Genomic DNA, 23435 nt, shown 5'->3' on the forward strand with positions numbered 1-23435 from the left:
CAGTTTACAATGTGTGCAGCAATTATGTGCACCTGCTCGAGAATTTGTTGGAGCAACCTTTATTTTTCTTTATAACCCACTTTAATTTTTTTTTTTTTTTTTTTTTTGTGTATAAATGTTTTGTCTTTTGTAAAGAACGAGAGAAGAGAGAGAGAAAAGGTTGGTATTTGCAGCACTTCTGGGATCAAATAGTTTTCCACATTGTAATATGTTCGTTATGTAGTAGGGTTATACTATTATTATTCAGGAAAGTGTATATAGTTTTTTTTAGGAGTTTTATTTTTTTTTTTTATATTTTTGTTCTATGGTATTATTCAACTTCCGGGAAAACTATAGGTTCTTTTGATTAACTAAATGAACTTGCCTCTTTTCGTATATGTGAGTTTGTGTATATGTGGAAAGTACAGAAAAAGGGTATTAAATATTTGTAAGAAGGACGGATATTATAATAGAGAAAGAGAGAGCTTAGTTAAACATAATTAAATCGAAAAAGGTATTTGGAAAGAAAAAATAATTACAATTTTAAGGTAGAAAGACGTCAAAAAAAAAAGTATACGTTAACAGGGAACAATTAAACAATGGGGATTATTGACGCAGTTAAATTGAGGAACTCTGCATTTAAATTACTTTGAAAGTGTACTAACTTAATGCACTTTCAACTTGATACTTCTTTGTGAAATGTAACAGTTTTTCATCTAGTAATTCAGAAAAAATGTATGATATCCGGTTTAATATTTTTGAAATTTGTAGATTCTGTGATTTTGGTCGTCTTTTCTAGCAAGAAATGTTTGCAATGTTTAAAAAATAAAAGAAGAAGCAGCTCAGTAAACTTGTGAAATTATGCATGGTATATAGTTGTGGCTTTTGGTTAAGTTGTTGATATGTTGACAAAATGAATACCTAATCCAAGTTATACACCTCGAGTGTTAAATGGAATTTGGTCAAAAATCCAATAAATTAAAAAAAAAAAACTAAAAAATTTTTTCGAAAAATATTGCCAATTTCTGGAAAATTATAATAAAATAATAAAACTACCACAAAAAATTACAGGAAAATAAAATTTATTTCTTTATAGCTAAATCATTGGAATTCTGTTTTGTTTTAATTTTTGACAATTTTTTTTTTCCTTTTTCTCTTAGAAAAGTGGGAAATTTTTTTCTGACTAAACTATTATTATATTTGAGAAGGGTTATTTAGTAAGCTTAAATTTTCTTTTCATTTTAAACTTCTACGATTTTTTTTAAGCTTTAATATCAGTTATCAAAGCAAAAACCATACTCTTGACTTTGACTATGAATACCTCAACAACGGATCAATTTACTGGAGATGCAACTATACATTTAAAAACTTTATTTTAATTTTCTACAAGGAAATCAAGGGGCACGGTAGTGCCCAGCCAAGTTCTCTAGCAACTTTGGCACTACACCCTTATTAACAGGAAACAACTCAGGCCATTTTCGACCCCCCTCTAACTTCCACACCAAAGATGCTAGAAATTTCAAACTCTCTACATTTGTTGAGCTGGTCAAAACCAAAAAACTCCTCACAAAATTTCAGCCTCTTACGATGAGTAGTTTCTGAGATATAGGGCTTCAAAAATCGCAAAAACCGTAACTGACTGACTGACTGACTGATTCACTCACTCACTGACAGATCATCAAAATTATGGAGAACTTCCCGTTAACGTAGAAACTTGAAATTTTACACGGTGATAGGACTTGTGGTGTATACAAAGAAAAAAATCGAAAATTTGAGATTTTCAATTCAGGGGGCGTGGCATCTGCCCATTCCCGCTGAATTTTCATCAAATATTATAGAGCACTTCTGATTATCGTAGAATCTTGAAATTTGGTTGAATGTTAGAGCTGGTAGTTTATACAAAGGAAAAAATTTAAAATTTGAGAATTTTAGACAGGGGGCGTGGGAACCGCCCATTTTCACTAAATTTTCATCAAATATAGAGATTTTCAATTCTATAGCCATACCTTGCAAAAAGTAGTGAAATCACAACAAAAACATTACTGTTAAAAAAAGAGCCAAGTTCTCCTATGTTGAAATTATGCTGGCACAAAAAGTACTGAGATGTAAAAGTGTACCAAGTTCTTAAGTTTGGGTTCAAATTCGTACCAATAAAATTTTGATTGTTTACTTGGCAATTTTTGAAATAACTTTAAAAATCGGTAATTAAAAGAAAAATTGTTGAGGGAACAATCAAAATTTTATTGAAACGAATTTTAACCCAAACTTTAGAACTTGGTACACTTTTACATCACTTGTCAATTTTGATGTTGAAATATTATTGATTTATTCGCCTTTTCTTCTAACTAAACAAAGGAGATGGCACATTTTTGGGCCCAGTGTGTTCACTAACGAAATGGGTATCAAATGAAAGGTGACGGTAAGCACATTACGTGGGTACAATATTTTCAAATTCGTTAGTGGGGTTTTGGAGATATTTGAGTTTGAAGTTTCGGATTTCAAAATCAAGATTTCAGCTATTTTTTCGAACAATCAATCGTAGAATGCGTAGAAAGGACTTTTTAGATTGGAAATTAGGTAATCTTTCTTGTTCTAGTACATCATTTTTCTCTAGGAGTTATACTTTCAGAGTAACAGAACTGCAAAGTATCTCATTCTCAGTAATTCCGCACTTAACTCTAAGGGTTGTTTAAAATAATTAAAATATCAAAAAACACACAATTTTCGGTAGTGTAACTCTGAAATTATAACTCCTAGAGAAAAATGATGTACTAGAAAAAGAAAGATTAACTAATTTCTAATCTAAAAAGTCCTCTCTAGTTTTCTGTCCGACCAGTCGTTCTCGAGATATTGAGACAAATGCGTTTTTCAAAATGGCGGTCGCCCCACAAGACCAAACAATACGCAATCTGAGATTTGTACTTGGGATAAACCCCTCTTCAATACTGCATTCAAACTTAGCTGTAGTCATAGCTTTTTCCAGATTTTTCCCCATTGACTGAACTATAGTTTCTATTCTTATTATTTAATAGGCATATTTCAGCGCGTTTTTGTGTATTTTGCTTATTATAGGGTTTTTGTATGTTTTATAGAACTATTTTATATATAGAATTAAAGGTAACACATTAAGCTATCGAAAAATTGCAAAAAAAAGTGCATGTCACCACTGAATATTTTGATATTTCGATGTGCTTAATGCCTCGCTTAAAAAAATCACCTTTTGAGAAGTTAATACCTAATATGTATTATTTTTTTTAACAAAGAAAAAAACTTTTGATACAGATTTATAGACAAGAGAAATACCTTTCATTTGATACCAATATTATTTCTGTTCACCCATTATTACGCATTCTACGATTAATTGTTCGAAAAAATAGCTGAAATCTTGATTGTGAAATCCGAAACTTCAAACTCAAATATCTCCAAAACCCCACTAACGAATTTGAAAATATTGTACCCACGTAATGTGCTTACCGTCACCTTTCATTTGATACCAATTTCGTTAGTGAACACATTGGGCCCAAGCTCCATAGAAAAATGTGCCATCTCCTTTTGAATTCAAAAAAATGTTTAGTTTTTTTTATTTAAAAATTTAATTTTTTTATGCATATAAAATACATAATATACTTTTTTTGAGGGCTCTAAAAATGTTCAGAGAAAAAAAATCCAAAAATCTTTTGTAAGGTACCTATTAAAAAATCTGATGATATACACTGCGATTCACTTGAATAAAGGCACTTATTTTAGAAAAGAAAAAAGCAATTGGAGCTTTGGTAAGGTAACTTACCAAATTCTAGGTTTTGGTATTTAAACAAACAATATTGCAAAAACAAAAAGCCAAAATAGAAACCGTGTGGCTTTAAGTTGCGTTTTTTCGCAACTTTTCACAAAACACAGTGGTTCACTAGAATAAAGGCAGGCTATCAAATCGAGTAAAGATGATGAAAAAACGGTGGATCAAAATAGTTTTAGTATAGAAAAGTGAAGCGTTGATATTATTTGTGTATTTTAACCAAATATGGACCAAGAGCTTTTATTATTAACCACGAAAAAGAAGAAAATCGAAGTTTGCACTGGAAATGCATTTTCACAGTGCACAATCACGAACTAAAGTGGAGAAATTACATAAAATGCTTGGTAACATCTTAAAAAGTAAAAAATTATAGTTTTCCATAACATTTACATTCGATTAATATGAAGGCTAGTCCAGGGAACCTTCATCTTGATCGAATATGCATCAATTTTATTTCTATTGCGATGTGATTTCGGGCATTTATCTTATGGAATGCTCATGACGTTTGTTTACCGATAGTGTTAACTACAACGAAAGCTTCCACTGTTATTTGTTTATCAAAATTTTCAATTATTTTCGAACCATGTAACTAAAAGTTAATTGTTGCATATTATAAAAAAGTATTGTTTCTTATTACACTTTTTAGCGACCTTTGTTGGTGATGCAAAAAATGTACCTCCTTTCTAAATCTAAGAAATAGGACTAATATCGTTTTGGAACATTTTAGATGCTTTCTTTTCCATCCAAAAACCACTCACCACCCCATTTTTGTTTTCTTCAAATGCAACCGTAAATAATGAACTTTTTATTTTGCCTTATTTGACCATAATAGTGGTCTTATTCTGCATTTTGCGGCTTTTTAAATATTGTACACATTTTTAACAAACCATAACACTAACATCAAATAAACACCTCTTTTCGTTTGATTTTAGAGCCAACGTTTACGGAACGTGCAGCTAGTTTTTGAATTATTTTTCTCTTGGCTCTTTGTCTAGGTACCTCATGATTGACTGTTACATTAAATCACTAGTTTACGTTAATTTCAAAATATTCTCATACAAATTTAGCGTATTTACCAACACCATTCACGACTGTGCATAATAGAAGTGCATTTTTAATGTTAGCTTCTATTTTTGCATTTTCTGTGGTACCTAATGGTAGCTTTTAGCCCAGATTTTGTTAAAATACACAAATTATTACAAAGTTGCACTTTTCTATACTAAAACTAATTTTATCCATGCTTTTTCATCGTTTTTAGAATATTTGAGAGCCTGCCTTTCTTCTAATGAACCAAACAAAACACAGTGTTTTGTCAGGAAATGCGAAAAAAACGCAACTAGTAGCCAAACTTTTTCTGTTTTTGGTTTTTTGTTTTTACAATATTGTTTGTAATAAGTTACTCTTTGAAAACCCAAAACTGAAAATCTGTTAAGTTACCAAACCACAGCACCAATCGCTTTTATCTTTTGTAATATTATTGCCTTTATTCAAGTGAACCGCAGTGTAGGTACTTTATAACAAGCTTAAGATTATTTAATAAATTGTTTTCGTAATTTTAAAAACCATTTGTAATATGTATTTTAAGATAATTTTTTTTTTTTCAAAATTAATTAAAATTATTCTTTTATGAATGATATACAAAAATTTAGTATTCTAAGCAACTTTAATATTAAGAGCATGTACAATACATAGACTGTTCAAAGTAATACCGAAAATATTGTTTGAAATGACGAAAAAAAATACTGTAAAAGTTTCAGCCCTTAATAAAATTTATTATTAAGTACCGCCGCATCGCAAATTTTTATTTCCCATATGATTTACATGGGAAAAATTGTGTTTTTGAGTTTGGAATTTTATAAATTTTTAATGGTTCATCAAAAAGGCTAGATTTAATAATTTTGTTGTATAAAATTGAACGTATTTTTGAATCAGTCTAATGTACAACTGTACATACGTGCAACCCAGTGTGTATTCTATTCTTTTTTTTAGACACATAAGAAAAAATCTTGTAAGCCAGATGTTAATGTGCTTAAAGAAAAATCAAACGATAGAATTTAAAAAATTATCGATTTTAGGCTAACAAGCTCTATTTTCGCTGCATATATAATATCGCACTCAGTTCATTTCCAACCTTAATTCATGGTCAGTTCGTTAAATTTCCATAGTTATTAGTTTTAATGTTAACTAAAAAGGTGAAGATTTTAAAAAACATTCATAAAAATAACTCGATTTTGTTTAGATTCTAAAAAACAAAATGTGTTAACGATTGGTTGCACTAAAAGGCTATACGAATTTTTTGACCATTCAGCATAAACAGCATTCTAGAAAGGACCAAAACCTAAATGGAAACCTATCAAACTTTTTTTTCTCCATCAAAACTGTTTTGGCTTAAAAGCTATTTGAAAAAAAGTTCTTGATATTTTTATTTTTGTTTGCTAAACAAAATATATGCAAATCGATTTCAGTTCCTATTTTCAAATTTAACAAAAAGCCCAAAAAAAAATAATTTCTCTGCAAAATAAAATACAAAAAATATCCAAAAAATAACAAACAAACTACAACTGCATCAATTTTTCTCCAAAATTTAATTTGTCAAAAATTTGCATTGAAAAGCATTCGATCAATTGTCCACTGCACCGCCGCGCCCCCCTTGAATTCAGACCAAAACCAACTTTGAAAAATACCAAAACTTATTCGGCCACAATGGCATGCCATACATTTGCTATGCAATGATGCATGGCCAAAATGATCCATCATCATGGATTCGGGGTTGGGCAGCGCAATAAAATAATATACGCACTCCACAAAGCGATATGGGGCTGGAACCACCAATTCTACCTTACTCACAAAAGTCCACTTCTCCACTCTATATGACTGTCGATAATCCCTGAACACAAAAACCAGGACGATTCCCAATTCCAGTAAAGCAATCTTCATTGCAGGCCTCTCTTCATGCATTTTTTCGATTTATAATTATTTTTTGGCCAAAAGTGGTGCGGTGTGGGGTGGTGAAGGTGGTCGGGGCGTGAAAAAGTTGTGCAAGTGCATTCCATTTGGGTTTTTATTTCATTCCACTCAAAAACCACTCAGTTATCAGGAGCAGTACACACATACCACACACGCCCGATGCCGCTACCACATCACGTCCACTGATGCGCCCAAATCGTTGCCAAAAATCCGCAAACATTTCTGTGATCGAAACCGAAAATTGAACAGCGAAAAACAAATAAATAGGTAAGGGTCCTGCTCCTGCTACTGCTCCTGTCGGTTGCTCCTTCTCAATCAATCGCAGAGTGGGGCCTTTCTCTGTGTCCTGACTGAGAATTGAGAGAGGAGAGTGAAGTGAACCAGTTGCAGTCCGTCAGAGTTCGCTTGCCTGAGTTTATATGCAAGAATGTAAATAGAATTTTTAAGTGTTTTTTGAAACGCAAAACACTGTTAAATATTCATGCCGATTGGTTTCACTTGTTTCACAACGAACACTGAACATCGACAACACAAACGCGAATCTATATTTCTGTGTATAGAGGTGGTATGCCTGTTTTTTTTGGGGCTTCGCACAGGAATTGGGATTGAGAGGAATGCTGCGTTGCGTTGGTGCAACGCATTGAGGCGCAGTCAGGCCTGAATTTATTTTCACTATAAAATAAAATTCGATGGTGTTTTTTTTTGTGTTTTTGGCATTTTTTCGTCCGAGGGAGTGGTTTTTTGGGTGTAAATTGAAAATTGATTCAGGAGCAGTTAAGTAAAAAAAAAAAAACAAAGAGAACCCATCACATCAAAACATCCAGCCAGACAACTTCAAATGCAAATTTGAGTTTTTAATACAAAAAGTGGAGAGTCAGTTCGTAACTGAATGGATTGATGGGTTCTATGGTCAAGAATTTAATTGAGTTTCAGGTACCATTCTGCGGCAGATATGTAAAATAATTGCATTGAAAAAAATTTTAGCTTTGTTTCATTGCACAAAAAATAAACAAAAACCAAAACAAAAATGCATTTAAGGATTGGAACTAAAAAAAAAATTATAAAAATTTGAAAAACCTTCTTCAGGAAATTGTATTAATTATACTCATTACTTTACTCAACATCTGAAGCATAATCGTCAAGATCTATTTGCATAGTAACTTTTAATTCACAATACCTACATAATTTTTTTAATTTCACATTCAAATAAGAAAGACTTTTCTTTTTCGTGTGTTTTTTTTTTTTTTTATTAAAAAAAAAAAACCTGAAATGGTCTTTATCTCCAAAACTCTAAGTTTCTGAATAAGTATTCGGTTCAAATTAGTAGGAAGCATAATTTACTTTTTTTCATACTTAGGTACATTTTTCTGCACGAATGATTTTTTGAGGTTATGTCATTTTGATTTTTGGTATTTTCTAAATTACATAATTTTTGCTCATCGTAAAAGTTGTAGAGCATCAAAGTTTCAATAGGTATATTGATATTCTTTTGAAGGTTTGCTGTTTTTCAGTCCCAAGTCTCCTAATAGTTTTTGTGGCTGTCCTTATCCACTAAACGTAGCGCCAAAAGGTTAAAATAAAAACCTGTCTGGTTCGATTGCCCCAGTTTACCCTAGGATATAACAAGATTTTTTTTCGCTAGCCCACCCTTAGTTCTAAAATTATAAAGGAATAATTTTGTTTTCACCTCAAAAATCATTTTTGTTATTCAGTGTAAAAATTGTAGGTTTTGCACTGCGGTTCGTTTTCCCAACACGATAGCCCAATTTTTTTTCTTTATTCCACTATGTTTTCAAAAGATTCAACAAAAAACTTTTTTTTTTCAGATCAGAAAACAACAATATTATGATACCTATGTTTTTTCCTGTGAAAAACCTTTAGTTTAAAACCGTGGTTTGTTAGCCCAAGTTTAGCCCAACTTTTATTTTCTAAGTGTAGAATAGGCTTAGTTTAAAAATTATAGAAGCATTAGTTTTTATTTAACTCAGAAAAAAAATAGTACGCATACACCACAGTGACCTTATTTTAATTTATAATTTAGAAAAAGTAAATCCACTGGTGTTGGCACCAGTTTTTTACAGGAAAAAAAAACACAATTTTTTCGGTTTCTGATATGAAAAAAAGATTTTTGTGGTAACTATCTTTTGAAAAAATAGTGGATATAAGAAAAAAAAATTGGGCTATGCTGAGCTAACGGTGGGCAATCAAACCATGCAGGTTTGAGAAAAAATTAGCATTCGGAAGTGCCAACTTCGCATAGCCAGTTAAGCTACACTTCTTAAACGGCTAGACGGATTTTTTTCAAGTTTGATATGAGATGATTTTTATGGAATATGGAAATTGGTACACATATTATTATTACATGAAAACAGCTAAGATGATTTAAATAAAAAAAACATTATTAGTGGCACTCGGGAACTTGCACGGTAAGGCTATTTTATAATATTTCTTATCAACTTATGCAATTATTATTATTTATTTGTTTTTTTACCGACTTCCAAAAAGGAGGAGGTATTCAATTCGTCTGTATTTTTTACTTGCGATATAGGTACTATAGGGCAAGTTTAGGATTCGTAAAAAAAATCGAACTCGAGATAACAATTTTACATGACATTACGATGATGGAGAATGCCAAAAAAGTGGGTCCGGCAATTCTGTCTGTCTGTCTGTCTGTCTGTCTGTCTGTCTGTCTGTCTGTCTGTCTGTCTCTATCTGGAGCTGCAGCCTAAACGAGTGAAGTGATTTTCTTCAAACTTGATAGTTAGCAGTTTTTGGTGATTCCCTAGAGGGGAAATTGAAATTTTTTTTTTATGACCAAAACTAACGGTACCTGCCATATAACGGAAATAGAAAAGTTAATTTTTTTCAAAAACGGCTCTAACGATTTTGATTAAAATTTTTGTGTGTAGTACAACACATAAGAGCCAACTTTTTAAATAAAAAAAAATTTTTTTGTACCGTTATTAACGGTACCTGTCATAGAACGGTTTTTTTTCGTTTCTGAATATCTCGTACAACATTAACCCGATTTAAATGAAAATTTTTATACAAAAGTGTGTAAGTAAAGATAATAATAAAATTTTAGAAAATTTTCAAAAAACGAATTTTTGGTTTTTTAAAAAATATTTCAAAATTTTTTTTTGAAAAATCAATTTTTTGAAAACGGATCAATGAAAAATTTTGAAATTTAGTTTTTATGTGTAAATTAATTATTTCTTCAAAATGGCATACCAACTATTTTTTTTTTAAATGTTAAAAAATTTTTATATATAAAAAATTATTTTTTTTTAAAAACGGCTCCTACAATTTTCGAAAATTTTTTTCTAAAAATACGTTTTTATACAAGAAATAAAATGGCATAATTTTTTTTTTTTTTAAGATAATTTAAAACGGAGTTTAATTTATTATAAAAACAGATTTAATTTTTTTAAACTACTTATGAAATTTTAAATTTCTTGAATAAAAAGCTTTAACATTATTGTTACTTTAAGCATAAGAGCAAGTACGTGCGACCCCAGTCGTGCAATTTTTTTTTTTTTTTTGAATTTAATATTCTTGTATTTTCAAGAATATTATATTATAGATATATAATACTTTTTATATAAGTTTTTAATAAATTTGTATAATATTTTAGTACAATTATATTAAAATGTAATACAATATTATATTAAAATGTAATACAAAAATGTTAAAATGTAATACAGCGGTATTCAAATTCAATACAAGATTAGAATTTAACCCACGGAGTTTATTTTCTAATAATTTTTGTATTTCAAGTAGTAAATTTAATACTTAAATATTGAAATTTAATACAAAAAAGATTAAAAATAATTTTAATATTTCGGAGGTATTAAAATGTAATATTTTTTGTATTGAAAATTGCTTTAATACAAGAGCTGTATTACAAAATACTCCAGAATTTGTAACCGTGTATGCTTGTTGTTGTTTTTTTTATCACCTTGTTTCTGCTCTTCCTTTCTCATTTATTCATAACAAGTGAAAGACACTTCATTGCATTTAATTTCATTTACAAATCCTAAGCCAATCCTTAAAATAAAAAAGAAATCCACCACTGACCCTTTTCAATCGAATAATTTCTCAAAATTTGATTTGATTGGCGAGGACATTGAATGAATTCAAATAACGTCCAGATGACCACATTTCCAAATGATGCATAATACAACAAGCAAACACAACCGCACAACCGGCAAATCAACAATATGAAAACCTTGAAGACAGATCGTGCTCAAAATCCACAGTCGTCTGTCAACTCTATACAACAACAGGTTATAGTTCTTCAAATTGACTGACGACGACACGGTTTTAGTTGGTCTTGGTGGCGGTAGGTCTGCGCCGCTCTCTATGGCAACCAATCTGCAAATATTGGCCAACAACTCTACTCATGCTGCAAACAAACCAAAAAAAATGCTAAACTCAATCTCCATCTCATCGCGGCTCCGTCTCTCTCGATGAAGCATTGCAATAAACCGTGCGACTATACAGCTTTATGGGATCGTTTTATAATTTTAATTGATTGGAAATTAATGATCTCAAGATATCGATATAGCCTGCCTCCACTATATTTTGTGTATCGTCATCGTCGTTTCTTGTAAAAGAAAAAGATGATTTCTTTTAAACGACGACTAGATGTCTCCTCGATGTACCTTCAAGTTTCTCCTTCCATTAATCTCAGTTTAAAGAGGTCCTCGTTGTATATCTTAGACGTCCATCCCGTCTTCGTCGGTCGGTCGTCATCGTATTAGTGGAATTGTAGATGTAGCCGGCAATGATTGACATATGGACGTCGACATTTTCTGTCTGTCGAACGTCGGAATGTTGTAAATTAATTGAAAATGAGCAATCGATGATGGGCTTCGTCGATTTATACAAAGCGGTCTAATAGACCGGCAATGGGTCCTCAATTTTTGCTGCTGCTCTTGCACACATTCCCCGAATGCAGCTGGGGTTATTTTGCAATCGTTACCGGAGTCCAAATATGCCAGGGAAGGAATAAGCAAGCATGCGTTGGGCGCCACTTTTAGTTGATAAAAGGATTCTTTTCTAATTCAAAGGTTCTAGGTTTCTTAAAAAAAAGTATTTGTGGCATTCGAAGAATCCTTGTTTTTTTTGTAAAGCTTTTTATTCCAGGGAAGGAATTAAGAAATATTGGCGTTGGGCGCCACTTTGGGTTGATATAAGGCTTCTTTTCTAACTCAAAGGTTCTAGCATTCTTAAAAAAACGTATTTGTGGCATTCGAAGAAGATACTCAAGATAAGGCCAAAATATTTGTTTTTTTTTTTAAGCTTTTTATTGCAGGGAAGGAATTACGAAATATTGACGTTGGGCGCCACTTTTGGTTGATAAAAGGTTTCTTTTAGAGTTGAAAGGTTCTAGCTTTATTAAAAAAAAGTATTTGTGGCTTTCGAAGAAGATACTCAAGATAAGGCCTAAATCCTTGGTTTTTTTTAAAGCTTTTTATATCAGGGAAGAAATTACGAAATATGCGTTGGGAGCCATTTTTTGTTGATATAAGGCTTGTTTTAGAATTGAAAGGTTTTAGCTTTCATAAAAAAAAGTATGTGGGGCTTCCTAAGAAGATGCTCAAGATAGTGCCTAAATCCTTGTTTTTTCTTAGAGCTTTTTATTTCAGAGAAGGAACTTCGAAATATTGGCGTTGGGTGCCACTTTTTGTTAATATAAGGTTTCTTTTAGAGTTGAAAGGTTCTAGCTTTCATAAAAAAATTATTTGTGGCTTTCGAAGAAGATATTCAAGATAAGATCTAAATCCTTGGTTTTTTTAAAAAGCTTTTTTGCTTAAGACCCTTAAAATTCTTCCCTGTCAAATGCGCCCCTGTTCAAAAAAATCAAGAGTAAAGTCGATGACAAAGTTATTGATACTAATACTGATGACTATACGACCACGACTCAACTCAACGCTCACTTCGACTCTGCAACTTCGACTTCAACTTCGTCGACGACGACGATGATGATGATGGGAGAGATTGGTTGATGTCAAATCGTTGTTTGTTGTTTTGTTTGGTGTTTTGCTGGATATCGGGCTCAGAGAATTGGGTGCTCGGTGTATTCCATCTCCATTTCCATCCGTCTGCCGTCTCCACATGCATTAAACCATGGCATGGATTCGAATTGCATTGGATTTAAATTATGATTCATTAATTCGATTTATCTGCGATATTATTCTGGTTGACTTTATGTCGTATATTTCTATTTCTATATTTATATTCATACGACTACGAGTGTGTTATTTTCAATCTTTAAAGTCTGAATTGTACTCTGCGATGCTGTTGCTCTGGGAGAAGAGGAAAATTGGTTTTGGAGTCAATCAGGCGTTCGAAGAGGTTGTCAGTTTGGAGCGGTTCAATATCAATCACAAGACTTTCAGATAAATAAATATTATGTTCTTTGGGTTGGTTGATAACAGACTGGATATGGATTGAACAAAAAAATATATATAAATAAATTGGTAGGTACCTATCTCGTTTTGTTGTATTGTTTTTTTTTTTTTTTTTTAATAAATTTCGGGGTTAAAATAGAGGTTAGAAAGGTGATGCATGGGTTAGTTTTTATTTTCATTGGAGGGCATATTTTTTTTTTTTTCATATCAAGAAATCCTGACATGGAGTTGACATATCCTGTCAATTTTTTTTTTCTTTTATTTGTAAAGTTAATTAAACTTCTGATTTAAAAACCTATTTTCTAAATCTTTTTTTATCCTTAATCCCAATTTAAACAATTCAGTTTGTACTTTTGTAACCAATTTTAATCAAAAATACTCACCTTAAATATTGTTAAACAGTTCAATATATCGGCAGCAGTTTTGTTATATTCAACTGAACTTTTAAAAAATTAAATGATCCAAATATTTACTTAAATTTTCAAAATTTCTAAAGGCTGGATGTGAACCCAGAACCTGTGGTTGCACAGTCCATTGCCCTAACCAGAATTGAAATAATTTAATTGGGATAATTTAATTATCTTAATAATGGTGGAGGTAACGGACTGGTGACACCAGGGGATCTGGGTTCCAATCCAGCCATCAGATATTTCTCAGGGGTACCCTGTTGTGAGTGTCTTTTTTTAATGAATTGAATATTTGTAATTAGACTTTTAAAATTACTATACTTTTCAAATTAAATTTTTTGAAAAATGTATGAAGAATTTTATTTGAAACTACTTTATTTTAAATGTTTTGAAATAACATAGCTATTTAAAAATGTTAAGAAAATGGTTCTACCCATTTTATTTTCGAAAACAAATCTTATGGCGTTTTCGATTGGCCGTCCAGAATCGTCCGGAAGCGTTCAGAAGTCTTCTGAAAGTGTTTTATTCGCACGAAAATAACAGCTAGAACGCTTCTCAGAAGAGAAATTCTCTTCTTGATTTAAATTCAGAATCCACTCAAGAAGCACTAATACATGGATATTTAAAAGTCAAAACAATCGCTCAATCAGTTTTTTTTTTGTTTTTAATTCAAAATTTTATAAATTGTTTTGTGAAATTAGTTTTTTAATTTATTTACAAACAAATAGACGCATTTTATACTTATTTAAAATATTTTTTAGACCAACTTTCACATTAATTTGTTGAATAGTACCATTTTTGAAAATTATTTTATAATATTACGTTTGAAAGAAAAAAAATTTATTTATATTTGACATTTGAAATTTTACAGAAAAACTAACGCAATCACAAAAACACAGAATTGAGTAGAAGCGATTTGACCTGTTCCATTCGATTTCAGAATGAGGTAATCCTTGAGTGAAACCAATCGAAAACGACATTAAAGTTTTTTTGTTATATACAATAATCTAAATGGCATATTTAGTTTGTAGATAGGGTAAGCGGGGGTACATTTGACACCGGGGCACATTTGACCTTGCGTTTTTCGGTATGATCGTGCCCTTAATTAACAATAGTTTGGATGAAGAAAGAAGCTTAGTTTGATTTAAAGAAATTTTGCGAAATTTTGCAGTCTTTCATTAACTTTTCGCGGAGTACAACGTGTTTTCGTGTTTTCTGTATTTCTGATCTTATTTTTGATTCTGAAGCGATTTCTGAACCTAATAAAAAGTTTTTTCAATGCTGAATCAATATTTTGATAGCACTATGCTTCAAGTTAAGTAAATTAAAACCAGCTTTGTAAAAAAATAGTATTAGTTATTGAAAAAAAAAGAAAAACAGTTATGAAGCTCCTTCGGGGCACCTTTGACTTTTGCAATTTGGGCACATTTTTACGTTTAGTTTGGGGAATTATTTATTTTATAAATTATTTAAAAGTAAATCGACATCGATTAATTTTGATTAAGATTTAAATGGAGAGATTTTTTGAAATATTTTATGGTTTTTTGTTTTTTCTTCTTCTTTTTAGAAAATAAATTTTTTGATTTATTTTTTTCGTTATATTGTTGAGTAGATTGTTTAAAACCAAAAATGTATTTTTTTCTAATTAAATAATAGAAGAGTAAGATCCGCTGAAAGTTTTAAAAATGTAATGCACACGATGTGGGGTTTAATCCACCATTGTCAAATGTACCCCTTTTAAAGTCAAAAGTGCCCCGGGATCGGGGCACTTTTGACAAAATGACTTTTTTTAGAAAACATAATTTTTTTAAATGTTGTAATGTTCTAAAACAAAAAAAAATACTGTTAGTATAATCTTGATTAGTCAATAAATCAAATACAAAACAAAACATTGGAAAACATTAACAGTTTTCGAAAATACAGACCTTTAAAAACTAAGTGTCAAATGTACCCCCTTCTCCCCTATTTTCATTACTTTGAAATTATTGTTCCTCTATAAATGTCTTATAAAATTAATGAAAAAATAAATTAATTAATAGTTAAATGTTAAAAAAAGCCAAGTTCTTCTTTGTTAAAATTATGGTGGCAAAAAAAAATACTAAGATGTAAAAGTGTTCCAAGTTCTAAAGATCGGTTTTAAATTTGTATCCAGAATTGAAAATTTCAAATTTTTGTCTTTGTATGTATTGCAAGACTGTGAAAAATTACAAGTTTCTACGCATGGGAAGTTCTCAATAATTTTGATGATCTGTCAGTGAGTCAGTCAGTTATACGGTTTTTTTTTCGATTTTTGAAGCTCTATATTTCAGAATCTACTCATTCTAAATACCTGAAATTTTATGTGTGGGACTAGTTTAACAAATGGAGCGAGTTTGAAATTTCTGGCATATTTGGTATAGAAGTTAAAGGTGGGTCGAATATGCCCTAAGTTGTTGGGTGTCACATACAAGTCGTTAGGCTGAACCTGTTCTACCCAATGCCAAATGCAACCTTTTGCAGAAATAATAACACAATTTGATTTAACTTCCAGATTCTGCCCATCATGAGTGGTAGTAATAAGTAATAATATTTTTGTTTCAAATAGGCAAGTTTCTAGATCTAGTTGTTGTTTAAAGTAGATAACTGACCGATGTGGCTGATATAGAGTTAATTGTTTTTACTTGCTCTATAGGGCAAGTATTGGTTTCGTGTCGAAAAAAAAAATTGAGGTTTTAATCAAAACCAACATTACGATGATGGAGAATTCCAAAAAAGTGGGTCTCGCAATTCCGTCCGTGCGTCTGTACGTCTGTACGTCTGTGTGTCTGTGCGGTTGTGCGTCCATCTGTACACATTTCCACAGCCTAAACGGGTGGATGGATTTTCTTCAAATTTGGTACAGATGATTTTTATGGAATTCTGAAAGTTGTTTTTTTTTTTGTTTTTTTTATATCTCGTTTAGAACGTATACCTCCCATACAAAAAAATACGATATTACGAATTTCTCGAAAATGGCTCTAACGATTTTGATCAAACTTTGTATACGTAATATTTAAAACAGTGGCAATAAAACTGCATTTTTATTTTTCTCAAAAAAGTCAAATAACAAAAAAAATTTTTTTTTCATTTAACATAATTTTGCCCTAAATGTCGGCTCTTCCCCAATATCAATTTTTTTTAAATTTAGATCCAGCTTTTTAAAATCTACAAGTAGACTAACATAAAAGTGCTTTGAGCTGCAAGAGCAAGTACGTGCGACCCCAGTCGTGCATTTTATTTTTTTTTACTTTTCGCGTTATTTGGCGGGAAATTGGGCGATATTCTGTCACTGATAAATTCTTGCAAGTCCTCACATATTGTTTTTTTTTTTTTTTTAACTGTTAAATTAAATATTTTGCATCAAAATTTTATTTAGGTTTTTCCGTTGATTTCTCTCCAAAAAAAAAAAAAACAATAAATGTTTTTAATATTTAATTTTTCAGTAATTACTATATATCAGTAAACAGTTCAAGATAAATATCTAATCAGTAGATTTTACCTTTTCATAATCTTTAAGGAATTGTGATAGCTACCGCCTACCTAACAATTTAGTTGATGTCACGCGCCTTAAAGATTGATGTGTGGATATTGAATGGCCGTCAACGGAAGATGATATGAGTTTCCGATAACTAGTGTGGGTTTTTTTTTCGGGTAGGTATATCAATCAAAGATGATGAAAATCAGATTATATTAATGAAAACGGAAGAATTTTGTTGTATTTACTAGCGATGGGAATAGATAGAATGATTTGAACTATCGATAGTTAGTAACTGAATGATTTGACATATCGAATAGTTCATTCATTTATTCATTCGAATAAAAACTATCGAATAAAACTATCGAATAAAAACTATCTAACAAACTATCGAATAAACTATCGTTTAAAAAAACTATTCAAATGAAAAAACTATCGTTTAAAAAAAACTATTTGAATGAAAAAACTATCGTTTAAAAAAACTATTTGAATGAAAAAATTATCGTATTAAAAAACTATTCAAATGAAAATAGTAACTAAATGAATGAATGATTTAAAACTATCGAATGAATGAATATTTTACAACTATCGATAGTTTGATAGTTTTTATTCGATAGTTTCCATTACTAGATTTACTAAATATCATCCTGCAGCCTGTAAGCTAGAAGACTAGAAAACACTTATGAAGTCCTTTATAACGTTTTCAGCTTGATTTGATGCTGATGTCATCTAAGGAACTGTTACTTCTTTTAGGCTTTTTTATTTTTATAAAAAACTAGCTGACCCGGCGGACTTCGTTACACCTCTTCTGCTATTTACTCCCAATTTGGAGTGTGTCAATCTTTTCCAAAAAAAAATAATCGGGTCACAACATCAAATACAGGTCTTTATTAATAAAATAATATGGCATGAAAATAGATGTTTACCGATTCTTAGACTTACCCGATATACCTACAAAATTTCATAAAAATCAGTGCAGCTGTTTCGGAGGAGTTTGGTAACAAACACTGCGACATGAGATTTTTATATATTAGATGTGTCCCATTTAGTTAACTGCCATCAGTTCCCTATTCTTAGCCATTTTTTTTTCTGATGCTGCGATTTCAAAAACTAACTAAACGGACTTTCAATTTGAAATGCCAAAAGTACAGCATGTCCTATTTATTATTTCAATTAGTCCCCCGGATCACTTAAGTCCATTGCTGTATTTCTCCATTTCTACATTAGTTTCATTTGCCGAGGATACAAATGTTTGAATCCGACTCCGACAAAGTGTATATGGCAGTGGAATTTATATCAGCTTTTACCTCATTTTCAACCACACCACACACCTCCTTGATCCTGTTGCTGTATGCTATAATACAAATGATACGAGTCTGAGGCTGACGACTGGTCCTTGCCAGCAGGGTATTCGATTTCAATTTACGTTTTAACTTTGCCAGAGGACAAGAAGTTTTCACATTAGTGCAGATAAGCAGGTATCCGTTTCCTGTTTACCTATGAATTATATATGACATTGATGCTCTCTCTTTCTTCTGGCATATTAAGAGGATACCCTGGCTCACCAAGCGGCGAGGATGTGAGATGCCTGCCATTGTCAGAAGAATGAGAATTGCAAAATAACAAGAGGTATAAGTAGGAGTCTATATGGGTCATTCTTCGAGTAGAGAGGATATACCAATGCCAAATGGTTTTTATACTTCTTTCAGGTGAATGACGATAATATCCATTTCTGTGTGTTCGGAGTTGGAGTCCTAGTAAAGGATTTAATGCTGCAATCATTTTGGTATAAGAAGATTGCAATTATGCTGATCCATAAGATTTTTTTTTGTCCTTTTTGCATCTCTGTGTAACATTACAATAAGTTGGAAAATGAAACGAGAGGATAAACCTGGACAAGGATCTATAGTAAGCGGTTTTTGAAGGAATTATCCTGTAGTGGATAAGATTGAAGAGAGATTTTCATTAATATTTTGAGAACTTGAAATACAAAAAAGAAAGAAATTGCATTCAGTTGCGGTAATCGAAAAATCTTATAAAGAAAACTAGAAAATGTTGATGAATAAACATTTTTCAAACACTGGATTTGAAATGAGCTACGAGAAATTGAGCAATATAAAAGAACATGATTATTTTTTTAAGTCTTCTTGGAGAGCCTCGCAGACGTCGAACGGACGAATTTGACTCGTAGTACAGGTAAAATAAGCATTCAAAAATACAAAATTGTTACCCTCATGAAAGGGTGTTTTTTTTTGGGGAAGTTGAGTTGAGTGTGAGCTATGATCTTAACAGTTAACATAAATTTTGTTTATATTCTGAACATGGCGAAAAAGTTTCGTTTACTATAAGGACTTAGAATTTAAACTGTCTAAAAAAATATTTTCAGTGAAAGGGTAATTTTTATCAGATGAAAGAGCCAATAATGGAAAGTGTATAGTGGTAACGGTATTAGGCCCGCTGGCCGAAGAAATATTTATTAAAGAATTTCATTAGTAAAGTTGTACAAAATATAATATATCTCCACTGTTTATTAAAATTAGTGATGGGAACTATAATTCATTTATTCATTCATTCATTCATTCATTCATTCATTCATTCATTCATTCATTCATTCATTCATTCATTCATTCATTCATTCATTCATTCATTCATTCATTCATTCATTCATTCATTCATTCATTCATTCATTCATTCATTCATTCATTCATTCATTCATTCATTCATTCATTCATTCATTCATTCATTCATTCATTCATTCATTCATTCATTCATTCATTCATTCATTCATTCATTCATTCATTCATTCATTCATTCATTCATTCATTCATTCATTCATTCATTCATTCATTCATTCATTCATTCATTCATTCATTCATTCATTCATTCATTCATTCATTCATTCATTCATTCATTCATTCATTCATTCATTCATTCATTCATTCATTCATTCATTCATTCATTCATTCATTCATTCATTCATTCATTCATTCATTCATTCATTCATTCATTCATTCATTCATTCATTCATTCATTCATTCATTCATTCATTCATTCATTCATTCATTCATTCATTCATTCATTCATTCATTCATTCATTCATTCATTCATTCATTCATTCATTCATTCATTCATTCATTCATTCATTCATTCATTCATTCATTCATTCATTCATTCATTCATTCATTCATTCATTCATTCATTCATTCATTCATTCATTCATTCATTCATTCATTCATTCATTCATTCATTCATTCATTCATTCATTCATTCATTCATTCATTCATTCATTCATTCATTCATTCATTCATTCATTCATTCATTCATTCATTCATTCATTCATTCATTCATTCATTCATTCATTCATTCATTCATTCATTCATTCATTCATTCATTCATTCATTCATTCATTCATTCATTCATTCATTCATTCATTCATTCATTCGTTCATTCATTCATTCATTCATTCATTCATTCATTCATTCATTCATTCATTCATTCATTCATTCATTCATTCATTCATTCATTCATTCATTCATTCATTCATTCATTCATTCATTCATTCATTCATTCATTCATTCATTCATTCATTCATTCATTCATTCATTCAGCCACTTAAAACTTTACTTCAAAAGGCTTGATGTGTAAATATTGTGTGATGTAGATGATGTCATGACGATATTGTTGTTATAGCTTTTATTAATGTATTTATAATCAATTTCAAGCACGGCCAACACTATTAAATTGACGAATCGAAATTAAATTTGTCTATTGGTTGTAATCTCATCATCTAGATTTCTTTATCTTGATGCTGAAATTCAAGATTATGATTAAGTCCAAACAATGATTCAGAACTCAGAAGAAGGTAAAGCGTATAAAGTGTTTTCAAGTTGCGCATTGCTTGAGACTGTCAAGACCAAGACCCCAGTGCTGATGTGTTAGCTTTTACAATCATTGACAAAATGGTGAAATGATAAGTAAACAAGCGATTTCCTATTAGTAAGAATCTTATCAAATTTAGATTTAGATTAGAGATTAAAAAGGGGCCAATATATTGAACATCAATGAGATTTTTAGCCGATATATATTAATTTCTGTCACAAAAGAAAAAAAAAAAATAGTTGAATAAGCAAGCCTATTCAAAACGAAACGAAGATACAAATTTAACAAAAATATGCCAAATCATGGACCGATAAAAATCTAAAAAAAAAAAGACATACACTCTTATCAATGTCGAAAGATCTCTGGACTTCTTATAAAAACCACAGAAGCTTGTTAAACCTTCATTCAGTGTCAAAATTACTTTTAACAAGATTAAACTACCTTAGTTAGCCTATTCTTTAAAGAAATGGAAACAATTTACAATGAAGTTGAAAAGATTTGGAGTACTCCAGGTCTTAACATCGAACACCGAGGACTTGGTGAAGCAATTCTAACAAAATTAAAAACGGACAACCAAGACAGGATTTTCGAATTCTTTTATGATAAAGGAATTACATTAACAGTTGCTGATGTTCGTCAACAAACAATAAAAGTTGCACAGAACTTGCAACGGATCGGGCTGAAGAAAGGTGATACAGTCGTAATTTACTCAATGTTGAACGAAAAGATTACTCCAATAGCTTTTGGTTGTTTTACTATTGGAGCACCGGTGAATTATTTTGAGACAAATTTTGATGGAGGTAAGTCCTTATGAAAGAAAACTAGACTATTTCTTCAAATTTTGTCATTTATTTCTACCTTCTAGATGATATCAATGAATTTCTTGAGAAAATTGATCCAGTCCTCATAGTCTTTGAAGAGGAATATCGATCAAGGCTTTTTAAAGCAATTGAAGACTCAAAACTTCCGAACTTGAAACATATCCTCAGTCTTGATTCTGTTAGTTCCTCAGTGGAAAAAGTTCTATTTCAAGATTGTGGAAGCATTGATACCTTCGAAGTACCGAAAATCGAAGACCCAGCAACACACCCAGCTCTTTTATTGCTAACCTCAGGTACAACAAGATTACCCAAGATCATGGCTCTTTCCCATGCCGTAATGATGGAAGGCATATACTCGTGGTGGAATATTGAAGCTGGAATGAAAATTTTCTCAATAAGTCCAGTTCGATGGATAAGTCAAGCGTCAATAATGCTGCAACCGGTATTCTTTGATTGTCAACGTTTCTACACGTCACAAAATCCATCTGGAGAATTGGGCAGGGATATCATTGATACCTACAAGATCACACATTTTGTTACTGTTCCTGCAAATTATCCACCAATTTTCAAAGCAGCTGAAATGTCCGGAAATCCTAAAAGTTTAAGTTCATTGAAAATAGCTGCAGTTGGTGGTGAAGTTGTATCAGAAGCTTTTATAGATATTATGTCGAAAGCACTGCCAAAATGCAGGCCAGTTAAATGTTATGGAATGACGGAATTTGGTGGTTTGGCAGCTACAGACGAAGATATAAGCAAAAAAGGTGTTAACGGAGGAGCTTTGAAGAGAGGTTTTATGGCAAAAATTGTAAATGAGAATCAAAATTCTCTTGGACCCAACGAAAAAGGCCAGTTGTTTATGAAGAGAATTTCACTACCTTATCTCAAGTACTGGAAAAATGATAAAGCCAATGAAGAAAACTTTGTAGAAGGAGGATGGTTAAACACTGGTGATTTTGCATACATGGACTCGGATAATCTCTTGAATATTGTCGCACGGAGTAAAGATTTAGTGCGATCAGGTGGAAATATTGTAAGAAAAAGAAGTTTTGGTTTTTTGGATAAAAATTAACAATTTTATGGTTTTTCAGATAGTTCCGGTCTCAATAGAAACTGTGATAGGAAGTCATCCAAATGTACAGCTTTGTGCTCTTATTGGACATCCCAATCCCGTAGATCTAACTGATGAAATAGGCATTGTTTTCGTTTCTCTTCGAAGTGAAACAGTCTTACACAAAATTGAAGACGATTTGAGGAACCTTCTTATGTTGAAATGTACAAAGGAAGAAGCACAAGTAGTTCGGCACATAAAAGTGCTCTCAGAAATGCCACTGACAACTTGTGGCAAGATTAATCGAAACGTTTTAGCTGAAATGGCTTGAATCAGCAGTGTTAACTGATTCATAGAAATGAAATAATACATAATTTGTTTAATATAAACTGTAAATTGATATAAATTTTAAGTTATACATAAATATATAAATAAAATTAATTTTAATACAAGAAAATCAAACTATTTTTTTTTTTTTCACTTCCCTTTTATCCATTTTTTTATATGACAACCTACAATAAATTTTATGTCTTCGGGAAGATTATCATTTCAGCTTTAATAACATGTCTCAATCATATCTGTACGACGGATGCACGCCTAACAAAAAATAGTAAGATTACTGTGCTTCCCTA

The 23435-nt window shown here is 31.2% G+C and overlaps 2 protein-coding genes across 2 annotated transcripts in view; both read left to right on the plus strand.

Annotated features, from left to right (window-relative positions):
• Positions 1-23435, plus strand: part of LOC129908198 (dolichyl-diphosphooligosaccharide--protein glycosyltransferase 48 kDa subunit) — a 383207-nt gene that overhangs the window by 53052 nt on the left and 306720 nt on the right. The gene's annotated exons all lie outside the window — the stretch shown is intronic.
• LOC129909748 (2-succinylbenzoate--CoA ligase-like) lies at positions 21401-23168 on the plus strand. The gene is made up of 3 exons (XM_055986820.1): positions 21401-21734; positions 21800-22785; positions 22844-23168. Exons 1-3 carry the CDS (start codon positions 21401-21403, stop codon positions 23132-23134), a joined length of 1611 nt encoding a protein of 536 aa, XP_055842795.1. The 3' UTR covers positions 23135-23168.

The sequence above is a fragment of the Episyrphus balteatus genome, chromosome 2 (assembly GCF_945859705.1).
Source record: "Episyrphus balteatus chromosome 2, idEpiBalt1.1, whole genome shotgun sequence".
Taxonomy (NCBI): domain Eukaryota; kingdom Metazoa; phylum Arthropoda; class Insecta; order Diptera; family Syrphidae; genus Episyrphus; species Episyrphus balteatus.